Source organism: Drosophila bipectinata, chromosome XR, assembly GCF_030179905.1.
Source record: "Drosophila bipectinata strain 14024-0381.07 chromosome XR, DbipHiC1v2, whole genome shotgun sequence".
Lineage (NCBI taxonomy): Eukaryota > Metazoa > Arthropoda > Insecta > Diptera > Drosophilidae > Drosophila > Drosophila bipectinata.
In genome coordinates, this window is record NC_091735.1 from 19820598 (window position 1) to 19832949 (window position 12352).

Here is a 12352-nt window from a genome sequence, read left to right on the forward strand (position 1 = left end):
TGTTTTATTTATTTTAAAAATATTGGGTATATATTGGGGATTATTTTGATATACAGCTTAATTATTATATTTTCTTTTTCAAGGCTTTTTAGAACTCGATTTTGAAAATTAAACACAACTGGAGATGTAATAAGTGGAATATTTTGATATACAGTTTAATTATTGTTCCATTAAACCTGATTTGTATTTTATTTTTAAAGTCAGAACCCGATTTACAAAATTGTAAATTATAAATAGTTTAGTGCTTATATTTTGATGCCATCTTAACTTAATATAACTCTTTCTATTTACCAATTTATTTTTGTTTCTATTTTAATCACATTGCCATTTATTGTTTTATTCCAAAAGTAGTTCGATTTCTAAATATTTCTTTGCTGATTTTTTTGGTTTTATATTTTATTTAAATCTCTAGCTAGTTACACCACAAGTATTAAAAATTTGTTCATATAAATTCTTGTTTTTATTGCAACAAAATAATGTGTGTAATAATTAATCTAAGCTACTGAGTGGGGATTGCGATGAGTTGTTGGAGGAGGAAGGCTTGAAATTTAACAAAAAAAAAATTTAATAATATAACAATAAAACAAAAACATTATTGATTTGGAACTGGGCCACGACGTCGTCTGATCTTCACCAGCCGCCGGCGGCGTATTAACGGAGGATTCTTGGCTCGAGTACGATTGCCAGGAGTGCCGTCCATTTCCTGAGCGTAGCTGTAGCTAATGGTGCGCTTGTAGATGCGTTGTTCCTGCTCCGATTGCTGGGACTGCTTGGATCGGGGTTTCCGGGGCTTATGGGATGAGGAGGAGGAGGAGGATGTAGCCTTCTTCTTGTGCCTCTTGGCCTTTCCGTTTGCCCTCACTTTGTAGCAGCGTTCGATTTTTTGGCCCTTGCTGTCCTGGCACTCGTAACAGACACTCTTCCCCTGCTGCCGTCGCACACACAGACTGCTGGGGGACACCTGCTCCTCCTTTGATGCCTTCCGCTCATCCAAATCATCGTCTTCTTTTGTTTCCGGATCATGTCGGTACTTCTTGTACTGGGTGCCACTGCCGAAGCTGTATTTCTCTGGCTGATCGTCGTGGGAGTAGCTGCAGGTCTCGGATACTTCGTTGTTTTTGGGCTGCCTGCATATTTCGCACACCTGCCCGTCCTTACGCTTGGTCTTCCGGCACTTTTCGTCCTTTTTCACATTGGCAGCCACTGGCCGGGTCTCCTCGCCCAGGTCGTCGTCGTCGTCCTCCGCTGCCCTGTCAAAGTACGACTTGACAAAGTTCTCGTAGTTGTGCTCGTAATCCTCGCCAGAGAAGCCCTCTGCACTGTGGCTATCTACTTCATCCGCCTCCGCCTCCGCTTCCGCGTCCACATCCACATCCAGCTCTGCATCCGTATCCACATCTTCGTCCAGCTTCTCCTGAGCCTGAGCCTGTGGCTGTGGCTGGTTCTCCACCAATTGCTTCATTTCTGGCAAGTGGACCGCCTTAGAGCCGTCCACATCGGTGATGGCGTCCAGGCGCTGGAGCAGTTTACCTGGAGCAAAAGCCTCCCAGTAGTTAATGCTCCTGTCATAGCCATGAGATTTGGGAAAGAAGGCGGCAAGGGACACCAGCAGCAGCGACAACAGATCCGGCGGCAACAGCAGCATTTCGCTAAAAACTACAAATCCCAGTGATTAGCGACGCTTTTATGGACTCCAGGCCGTGACCAATGGAGCGTTCAGCGTGGAGCGCGGACAACCGCAGAGGTAGTCAGGAAGTCAACGATGGTGTCTCAACTTCTTGGCGGAGCAGGAAAGTGCGAGCGAAAGGCATGATTTATTTCAGATCGTGACCAATCAACTAAATCCAAAAAGTAAGGGGCAAACAGAAAACAGAAGTGGAATGGTGGTAATCGGGTGAGCAAGAAACTGGTCAGAAATGGAATTGGGGAAGTGGAAGTGGAGATGTTGATGGAAATGGGGCTACGCCACGCGCTGTACATCGCTCAGTCGCTGGGCACCGACCGTGGGCGGGGCAGGACGATGGGCGGGCTGTCTTTGGTGGCGCAACTCGCGTCGCTTTTCACGTAAAATTTGCTTCGTCTGCGACGTGTCCAGCTCTTCCCAGCCACCGGCATTGTCGTCCACCCAGTCCTCGAGATCGGCCTGTAAATTATATATAGTGTTTTTGCATATGAGATGGAATAAGAGCGTTTGGTTATCTTACATTATTGCTAATTGGCACCAGATCCTGGGCCTGCAGTCTTGAAAAGTCACTTGGTTGGCTGGCGGAGGCATTTGTGTTTCCCTCGTCGAGGTAGTACTTTACCTGCGGCTTTATGGTAGGCGTAAGCTCCTAGAAGATTTACAAAATAAATAAGATTAAACAGGTTTCTAATTAGAATAAGAGATAAGCTTAATTAACGAAATTGTATATAACTTAAAAGGTCTGCTTCTAGAGATACTTTTCTCTGTAATTTTTCTTAGAGTAATAGTCAACCTTTTTGTGGTTTCATGTTCTTTGTAAACAATAGATTATTTGTACAACAGTTATGGACTCTAGAATTCGAGTAAATATTACGCATACGTATATATATACAAGCAAAATGTTATACATGGGCGTGTAGTTTAAAAAATCTAGTAAAAACCCACTAAAAAGGGTTTGGGATTTTCTTCAACTCAATATAAAGGAAGAGAATATCTACATTTTTAAATTATTCATTAAATTATTAAATTCATCATTAAATTATTCATTTATATTTAAATCTTAAATATTATATATAGAGTATAGAATGCAAACAAGTTGACCTTGCTTATGATATTTATGTATTTAGAACCCTATAAGTAAACCCTCAATAAAGCCTACCATCTTACTCTTTAATTAAAAATCTAAAACCGTTCCTAGCCACCTGTACGCAGGTGTTTCACACTGCCAACTCACACTGAAGAAGTCCGGCTCGGGCTCCTCCTTGGGCGGCGTCGGCGGCTGAGCCATACGCTGGCGATACTGTTCGATGTGCTCCTCTACTGTACGCGGACTGTCGTCCCAGGAGTTCCAGTCCCGTTCCTTGGCCCCAGCACCACCACCACGACCGCCAACCGGCTGGCCATTGTAGCCGGTAGCTCCTGGAACCGTGGCGAAGTCACCGCGCTCCACAATCACGTTCACCGCCTGGAGTTGGTCGCCGGCGGAGGAGGCGCCGGAGCCGTGGCTCAGTTTCCGGCGTCGGGAGAAACAGCAGAGGGCACGCCGGCACAGGGTGATAATGCCCAGTACCAGCATTTTGATTTGTTGTAGCATTGTCACCTTTTATTTACCAAATTACGGCCAAGTGTGACCATACCAGCAGAGGTTGGAAATGCTCTGGGAGGAAAGCCACCGAGAAATAGTGTGCGGAAAATCAATAAAAGCTTTTCCTCATGAAAGCCCGCCAAAATTTGAGTTTAAAAATAATGAAAATAAATACTTTAAACCTTGGTTTTACAGATTTAAAATTAAAAAGGGTTTATATATGTATACTTTTATTTAATCAAATAAAATAAAATAGAATTCCGTATCATTAAGCTTGTTTTTTAGTTTTTTTTTATAATTTATTATTATTTTTTTTAATAAAGGTTGTTGATACATGTATATTTATTGTTAATACAAAAAAAAAGCCTCAATTTAAGATATATTTTCAGTGAGCCATTGGACTGCTGGAGGCCTGGTTTTGGGTCTCGGTCTCCTCGTGATCCACATTGTTCCTCTCGATCTTGTTGCGTCGCCGGAATTTGACGATTAGGACCTCAATGACCCAGGGAACGGCGCACAGGATCATGAAGCCATTGAGGATATGGAATACAAGCAGATAGTTCTTGGTCTTGTCGCGAATGAAGCCAACAATGGGGCCAATTAAAAACATGGCATTGCCTTGGGTGAACATGAACAGGCCATAGCCAGTGGCGAATCTTGAAATAAAATAGACAATTAAGTTAATAACAATTTTATAGTTTTCTTGGGGGCTTAGGACTCACCTTTCCTTGGACAAATAATCGGCAAAAACCAAAGGCAGTGGCACATGCAGCCAAGTGCGGAGGAAACCGATTACAGCCGTAATACAGGCCATGCCCGTGAACTCCGTAATGCCATTGAAAACTTTGGAAAATAACATACATTCCTATTAGATTTCTTGTGGTTTAGGAGTCTTGGCCCATTTACTTACCAAATCTTGCAAAGACGGTTAAAACAGCTCCGGCCAAATAAATATAGCGGGAAGGCACTTGAATGCAAACGGCGGTGACGGCCAAGAAAATGCGAGAAGACAAATCGGCAGCAGCACCAATGGCTATAATAGTAGCAGTATCGGGCTAAAAAATAAAGATTCAAAAAAAAAATTCATTAATAGCTTTGTTTAGAACATTTTTCAGCAATTTCCCGACAGCAACGCTCAAAAATACCCATTAAAAAGCCTTCAAAAACCTTAAAAACTATAAACTTTACTTATCCTTGAAGCCCTTTAAGTTTCTAATCATTTTACCCACTTAATTTAATTATTTCTTATAAAAATTAACAAAAATTATTTAAATTTAAAATTATTTAAGCTGAAATAACACATGGCGGAACAAAATCTCAAACACCAATGAGCGCACACACTAATGCACCAAAAAATTTGACGGAGAGTTGAAGGAATAGCTCCCAGACTCTCTCATAAAGAGAGAAATGAGAGGGGCCAGGCCACACATACACCAATACTACAATATTAGCAGCAAGCATAGAAGACAAAATGTCTTCCGATAGTCGAATAAATGGCCAATATTTTGGGATTTCCCTTTTGTTATACCCTTGCAGAGGGTATTATAATTTTGTCCAAAAATGTGCAAGGCAGTGAAGGAGACATCGGCTCGGATCGGCCGACTATATCATAAGCTGCCATATAACTGAACGATCGGAAATGACCCAACTTTCGTGTTTTTGAAGATAGAAAGCTGGAACTTGGTACAGATTATATTTTTTGTCAGTTAATCCGGCCTACCAAATTTCATAACAATCGGTTGACTATATCTTATAGCCCCATATATGTAACTGAGCGATCGGAAATGGTTTTTGGTAGAAATATTAAATTTGGTATTTTTGAAGAAAGAAGTTAAGGACTTTTTTTTAAATTTTATATTATAATAAATTGAGTTATATTATCATATTCTCATAAGGATCGGCCAACTATATCCGGTGTTTACCATATATATCCGGTTTTAACTGCAAGGGTGTATCAACTTCGGCTCCGCCCGAAGTTAGTATTCCTTTCTTGTTAGGAATTTGTTTTATTTATTGACCTCATAAGCTTGACTTCAATGAAAGCCCTTTAAAAATAAAACTCTAGCATTATCTTTCAAAAGTTTAGTGAATTTCTTCGGCAGAAAAAAAGCGAAACAAAATTTAATGCAATTTTATGTTTGTGGTAGTAACATGGAGAGAGAGAATTTCGGCCATTTTGTTAGGTGCCAGACAGCTTGGCGACATCAGCAGTGAGAGAAAGAGACGGTCTGACTGTTAAAATTTTAACATTCTGCTTTGCGCTTTACATACGCAGGCGCAGAGGCCTTTGCATTTCTGACGGCCACTTCATTTCAATTCAGACGCTTGAGTTAAGCGGAGCGGAGCTCCTCAAACCATACAAAATTTACCAAGTGTTCTTTTACAAAAAAGTTAAAAAAGTGTGTGTGTTTTTTTCAAACAGCAGGTCAATGCTGTCCAAATTTTCATATTCTGCTCCGTGCGCAGGCGCGACGGAATGCATCAGGGTAAGCATAAAAATCATAAAGCATAAAGATATTCGTTACTAACACTAATACGTTCAAATCATATCAATGTATTGGGGTGCCGGGCACTTTAAAGGCAAAACTTTCGCGCCGTTTGGGACTTGGCGTTTTTCATTAGAGAAAAGCAGGAAAATATAAGCATAGCAGGCATTTTGTTCAATAGGAATTGGTTTAACCCATCATACCAATTCCTATTGAACAAAAAGCCTGCTATGCTTATATTTTCCTGCTTTTCTAATGAAAAACAACAAGTCCCGAACGGCGCGAAAGTCACCAACATAAACATAATAACCAAGCCATTTTTTCTCTGCTAATTTCTTGCATGTGTGTGTGCTATTTTTACTCGCATTTGTCGCCTTGTCGCGCGCGCGCTAACGTTTTTCAGTTGGTAAATGTGTGTGTGTGTGCGCTGCTGAAAATTTCAAGAGGGCACAATTTCGGTCATTTTGTTTTGCATCTCACGGTGTCTGTGACTATGTGTGTGAGATGGAATCATTCTGTTTTGTGTTCTCATTTGTCGCGTGTCGCGCATGCGCTAACGCTTTTAACGTCGGCCATTTTGGTTTGCAACGCACGGTGTGTGTGTGTGAGGGAAGGAGTCATTCCGTTTTGTGCTGTCATTTGTCGCCAAAATTAACTCATTTGTCGCCTCGTCCCGCACGCGCTATCGCTTTTCAGTTGGTAAATGTGTGTGTGTGTGTGCGCTGCTGAAAATTTCAAGAGAGCTCAATTTCAGTCATTTTGTTTTGCATCTCACGGTGTCTGTGTCTATGTGTGTGAGATGGAATTCTATTTTCTGTTTTTTGCTCTCATTTGTCGCGTGTCGCGCATGCGCATAACGCTTTTAACGTCTGCCATTTTGGTTTTCAACGCACGGTGTGTGTGTGAGAAGGAGTCATTCCGTTTTGTGTTCTCATTTGTCGCGTGTCGCGCATGCGCTAACGCTTTTAACGTCTGCCATTTTGGTTTGCAAAGCACGGTGTGTGTGTGTGTGAGGGAAGGAGTCATTCCGTTTTGTGCTGTCATTTGTCGCCTCGTCGCGCGCGCGCTAACGTTTTTCAGTTGGTAAATGTGTGTGTGTGTGCGCTGCTGAAAATTTCAAGAGAGCGCAAATTCGGTCATTTTTTTTTGCATCTCACGGTGTCTGTGACTATGTCTGTGGGATGGAATCATTCTGTTTTTTGCTCTCATTTGTCGCGTGTCGCGCATGCGCTAACGCTTTTAACGTCTGCCATTTTGGTTTGCAACGCACGGTGTGTGTGTGAGAAGGAGTCATTCCGTTTTGTGTTCTCATTTGTCGCGTGTCGCGCATGCGCTAACGCTTTTAACGTCTGCCATTTTGGAAAGCACGGTGTGTGTGTGTGAGGGAAGGAGTCATTCCGTTTTGTGCTCTCATTTGTCGCGTGTCTCGCATGCGCTAACGCTTTTAACGTCTGCCATTTTCGTTTGCAACGCACGGTGTGTGTGTGTGTGTGTAAGAGAAGGAGTCATTCCGTTTTGTGCTCTCATTTGTCGCGTGTCGCGCATGCGCTAACGCTTTTAACGTCTGCCATTTTGGTTTTCAACGCACGGTGTGTGTGAGAAGGAGTCATTCCCTTTTGTGCCCTCATTTGTCGCCACGCCACGCACGCGCAAACGCTTTATTTTTAGTTTAAAAAAACGCTTTCCGCCTTGGTTTTATGAAAAAAATTAAGTGAATTATATACATACATACATATATGTATAAATATCTATATTTTAGTGTTTGGTGTTTTTTAATTTTCTTATTACTCACTTTTCTATTCTCTAATAAATTTTAGTTTCATTTATTTTTAAAAATGACTAATTTTTATTAGAGAATAGAATTTGAGAAAAGGCTGCAAAAAAAGTGAAGTGGTATGGTGAAGTGGAGTGGATTAATAAAAAGTGATTATTAACAAGTGTTATTCCTATAATACATAGATACTATATATGTGTATATATTTAATGTATTATATAATTTTTTTTATTTCTATTTATATATTCATTTTATTTCAAATTTTTCCTATTTACTCCTGATTTTCTGCTCTATTAACGACTTGCACTCATTTATTTAAACAAATGAAGATACATATTTATTATACATTTTGTATTACATTCTTACATACATACATAAGAAAAAACAACATGGAGAAATAAAAAGGTATTTCCAGTTGTTAATTAATAATTTTTATTTGTTTTAATAGTGACCAGCAAACAACTTCCACAAAATCATCAATCAATGTAAATAATTAATTTCTTTGTTTTTTAAATTTTAGCAAATGTTTTCTTGACGTAAAAAAGCACAAAACCCCAAAGAATTTATGAAAAAGAAAAATGGTTCTGGAAAATCAAGATTAAACATAATTCTCAAAGAAATCGGAGACGTGAATCGACTGTGACGCCGCTGCTGGTGAGTGCTTAAACACTGTATCATAATTTGTTCTTTTTTATCCATTTATCGATTTAAATTAAAAAAAAAAGATTCTTTAAAACAAAGTTTGGCTTTTTAAAAAAGTATACAATTATAAAAAAAGCTGGAAATTGTATGTTATTTGTTGGTTAGGTTAAGAAAATATTTTTTTTATACACATTTTATTCGAAAATTATGTTTTGAAGTTGAAATATTTAATCTTTGGCTAAGCATTGAAATATTAATCTTTTAACTATTACACTATTTACTAATTACTATTTAAAAAATAACTTAACCTACTAATTATTATTCAACTGCCCAATTAAAGTGACTATTGAATTAAATACCAAAAAAACTATTAAACTACTAACTAAAAATTATTAAAATAATTATTAACTTATTAACCACTAACTTTTACATAATTACTCCTAAAACCTAATAAATGGTAAAAGATAAACGAAATGTGCACAACTTACCCGACTGTAGCCCAATTCGAAGAGGTAAACGGGCTGCATGGTGAAGAAGGTTATGTCCGAGTAAAGGGCAAAGGTAATGCCCAAGACAATGTTAACGTAGATGGGCTTCTTAAGGAGCGTCAAGTCCAGGAAGTCGACAATGGTGCGTATCCAAGTTTTCTTCGCGGGAACTGGTGGCTCCTGGCCGGGAGTCACAGAGGAGGAGATCGCCACCGACTGACGACGCGAGGCCTGGAGGCTGTGCATCATTTGAGGAGAGGCGTCGCTGACCACCACCGGGCCAGACCAATTACCCAGGCTGGTGATGCTGGAGGCCCGCCGAGAGATGACCTTCAGCATCTGCTCTTCGGCGTGAGAAAGGCGTCTGTCTACCACTGGATCCGGGGCCTGGAACGTGGGCTCCTCCTTGTTCACCTTCATGGGCGTCTCCGGCTGTACTCGCACCACCACCGTGGTGGGTTTGGACGGCTCCTGTGTGGCCGGCAATGGCTTCAGTTCCTGCTCATCCTCCTCGATGGGAACCTTTCGCATGTGCCACTCTACGGGATGCATTACGAGCATCCCAAAGATGGCGTGGGCATTAATCCCGGTAAGTATCAACAGGCATCCACGGAAGCCGTACATCTGCATGAGTTTCTGCATCACTATTGGATACAGCATCGACCCCAGTCCGATCAGGGTCTGGGCGAAGCTCATCCACATCACACGATTCTTGACAAAATAATGATTGAATGTCGTATAACAGGTGGGCACCATCAGGCCGAAGGCCAGTCCCTGGATGAGGCTGAAGGCCACCAGCAAGTCCATCGTCGAGGTGGCAAAGACCTGGAGGCCCGTTCCCAAAAAGTACAGTACACCGCCGAGAACGCCAATCTGACGCATCCCAAAGCGCTGGAACAGCGAGCCGGAAAACAAGCCGGCGAAGCTCATTGCCGAAAAGAAGGCGCTCGTTATGATGGCCATGGCACTCGTCTCCGCTCCAATGCTCTTCAGGAAGTCACCGAAAACCAGGCCAAAGGAAGGCAAAGCTGCCAGGGCGCTGGTCTGTAAGACAGATGATAAAATTCGGTGAGTTTTGAACCTTTTTTAATTAAACATTAATTATATTTGGCATTTAATCTTATGCCCGAATAAGTATGCTACCTTTTTTCACATTTTGGGAATAAACTATACATACAAACTGTTCATAATAATAAATCCTAAAAAAAAACCTAGGTATCTAATAAAATCTTTAAAAATGTGTACAAATACATATTTTTCTATTTTGGTGTTTTTTGCGTAGGGCATAGTAATTTTTTTTAAACATCTTATATTCAAAATGCATTAAAACGGGCGTTGACTCAGTGTTAGAGTTAAAAAATGTAATAAATATATAAAATTTGAAAATAAATTATTTTCAATTATTATTGTGTTTTTTATATATTGTGTTTCTATAAATATTTTTCTATTTTAGTGTACTTTGGGCACAGTTTTGTATTTTTTTTTTAAAGTACATTCTATACTCCAAGTATATTAAAATGGACTTTATGTCAGTGTTAGTGTTAAACTAAAATCATTTTAAAATAAATTAACTAAAAATCATTTCTTAAGTTTTCTTTTTTTAATAGAAGTGAGATCGCAGTTTCTTTCGAAGGCTATCTCACTGAAATTAGAAAGAGAAACTTGAGAACCTGTCAAATAATAACATATCAACTGTATTTTTATAAAATTTATTTATTTCTCAAATGTTTATTATCAGAGGAATGGCATTACATTAAGTTTCAAAATTGTAAAGTTATTCCGCCAGAAGATGCAGCAAAAACAGCAATTGGTAGATGTTTTTATAAAATAGACCAGTGTTACAATTATATACATAAATATGTATGTTTAAGTGTTTATTTAATTTAATGAAATTTATGAATTTTCTTATTACTCACTTATCTATGCTCTAATAAAATATTTTTATTTATATTTTTCAAATAATAGATATTTTATTAGAGAGTAGAACTTGAGAAAAGGCTGCAAAAAAAGTGAATGGTTAAATAGTGGCATTGATTTAAACAAAAAAATTGACAAATATATAAAAATATGAGTTTAGTGCTATGTGTAAAAAAATCTAAATGTGTATCTCAGCATACTTATATTTATTTTCTCTATTATGAGTGTGCGTATTATGTTTTTTTAATACATAGACTCTAATAGAGAGAATAAGTTAAGAAAAGTCTACAAAAAAAGTGAAGTGGTATTTATTAACAAAAAGAGATAAAACTATAAAACTGTAAGAGATTACTATAAATAGATAATATATACATATGTATATAAATACATATATTAAATTTACAATTTAATTGTTTTTCTAATTCCTGATCCTCTGCTCTAATAAAGACAATCTATCATTTATTTTAAAAAATGATGAATTGTTTTTTTTAGAGGAAAGTATTTGAGAAAAGTCTACAGCAAAGTGAAGTGCCCCTAATTTTAAATTATAATATATTAAATTTAAATTTTTTAATTGTTTTGTTTTGTTCAATTGTTTTTTCTATTAATTCCTGATCCTCTGCTCTAATAAGGACAAACATTCATTTATTATTAAAAATGAATATCTGTTTTTGCTAGAGGAAAGTATTTGAGAAAAGTCTTCGGAAAAGTGCGTATTGGATTTAAAAAAAACATATGGATTGGGTGTAATTTTTTTTAATTATTCCTTTTTCCAAGAAAAGGATTATAAATATAAAAAATTTAATTTTTGTATATGTAGTTTAGATTTGTCCCCTGGAGGCAAGAAAATTATTTTAAGGATTTAATCTTTGATTATCTTTCTTAACTACAAATATATATTTATTTAATGTATTTTATTCTATTAATTACGTACATTTATTTCCGAATTACGTACAAAGAAGTCATAAAAATCAAGGAATGTGCTGAATAAGAAATTATAGTTCATTTAAAAAATATTTAGTTTATTCAAAAGTTAATTAAAATTTTGAAAATAAGGTTATGCACTCTTTAGTGGTTTTAACCTAATGGAATTCATATTTTAAGAGTAAAATTTAATATAACCTTGGAATTTGGAGGTTGATTCGATTTGTAGGTTACTTGAAGGAGAAAGAACACTTCTTAAGTTCGAATTTTCACTTGCTTTTCAAAATAAGATATGTATTTTGGGCACAATTTTAAAAACTTTAATTTCTCACTTAAATAAATTAAACAAAAAACCATAATAATCACTAAAATACAAAAACTTACAAAAGGCAACGCCATGCCAATACAGACAAGGATGCCCCAACCGCCATCGGGGGCCTCCAGCTTGTAGCGCTTCGATTCCGACTTGGACTTGGACATCTGGGATGCTGCTCCGCGGGCTGCTGGGTGGCAAGTGACACCGTTGCGGCGGTGGGCACATCAATCTGGGTTGCCCGGCCCCGACAGGCAGTGCCCGGTAGCACCTCATGATGATTGCCCGCTTATCGGGTCGAGTCTTTATGGCCAAGCTAAGCTTCTTATGACCGAAGGTTTACAGCCTCGGAGACTCGGAGACTTTCCCGATAAGATAAAACGCCCTCCCGAATTCCGCTGTCTATTTATCTAGCATTTCCGTAACCTTTCAAAATAGAAAAGTAAACAAAACAACCTGTACTGCTCTGCGCCACGCCCCCAAAAACCGTGAGTGATCTCTACAAAAATTGTAATTGTAAAATTACAATTGCAAATCAA

At 38.4% G+C, this 12352-nt stretch overlaps 3 protein-coding genes across 3 annotated transcripts; all 3 read right to left on the reverse strand.

Moving 5' to 3' along the window:
* Window positions 1-117: 117 nt before the first annotated feature.
* LOC108119551 (uncharacterized) lies at window positions 118-1645 on the reverse strand. The gene has a single exon (XM_017232775.3). It carries the CDS (start codon window positions 1643-1645, stop codon window positions 593-595), a length of 1053 nt encoding a protein of 350 aa, XP_017088264.2. The 3' UTR covers window positions 118-592.
* Window positions 1646-1957: 312 nt separating this feature from the next.
* Window positions 1958-3331, reverse strand: LOC108119552 (receptor-binding cancer antigen expressed on SiSo cells). The gene is made up of 3 exons (XM_017232776.3): window positions 2919-3331; window positions 2205-2333; window positions 1958-2143 (listed from the first exon to the last, which is right to left on the reverse strand). The coding sequence occupies exons 1-3, from the start codon at window positions 3276-3278 to the stop codon at window positions 1961-1963; spliced, it is 672 nt and encodes a 223-aa protein (XP_017088265.2). The 5' UTR covers window positions 3279-3331; the 3' UTR covers window positions 1958-1960.
* Window positions 3332-3584: 253 nt separating this feature from the next.
* LOC108119542 (monocarboxylate transporter 7) lies at window positions 3585-12042 on the reverse strand. The gene is made up of 5 exons (XM_017232764.3): window positions 11885-12042; window positions 8660-9703; window positions 4180-4324; window positions 3992-4112; window positions 3585-3925 (listed from the first exon to the last, which is right to left on the reverse strand). Exons 1-5 carry the CDS (start codon window positions 11978-11980, stop codon window positions 3655-3657), a joined length of 1677 nt encoding a protein of 558 aa, XP_017088253.2. The 5' UTR covers window positions 11981-12042; the 3' UTR covers window positions 3585-3654.
* Between the last annotated feature and the right edge of the window lie 310 nt (window positions 12043-12352).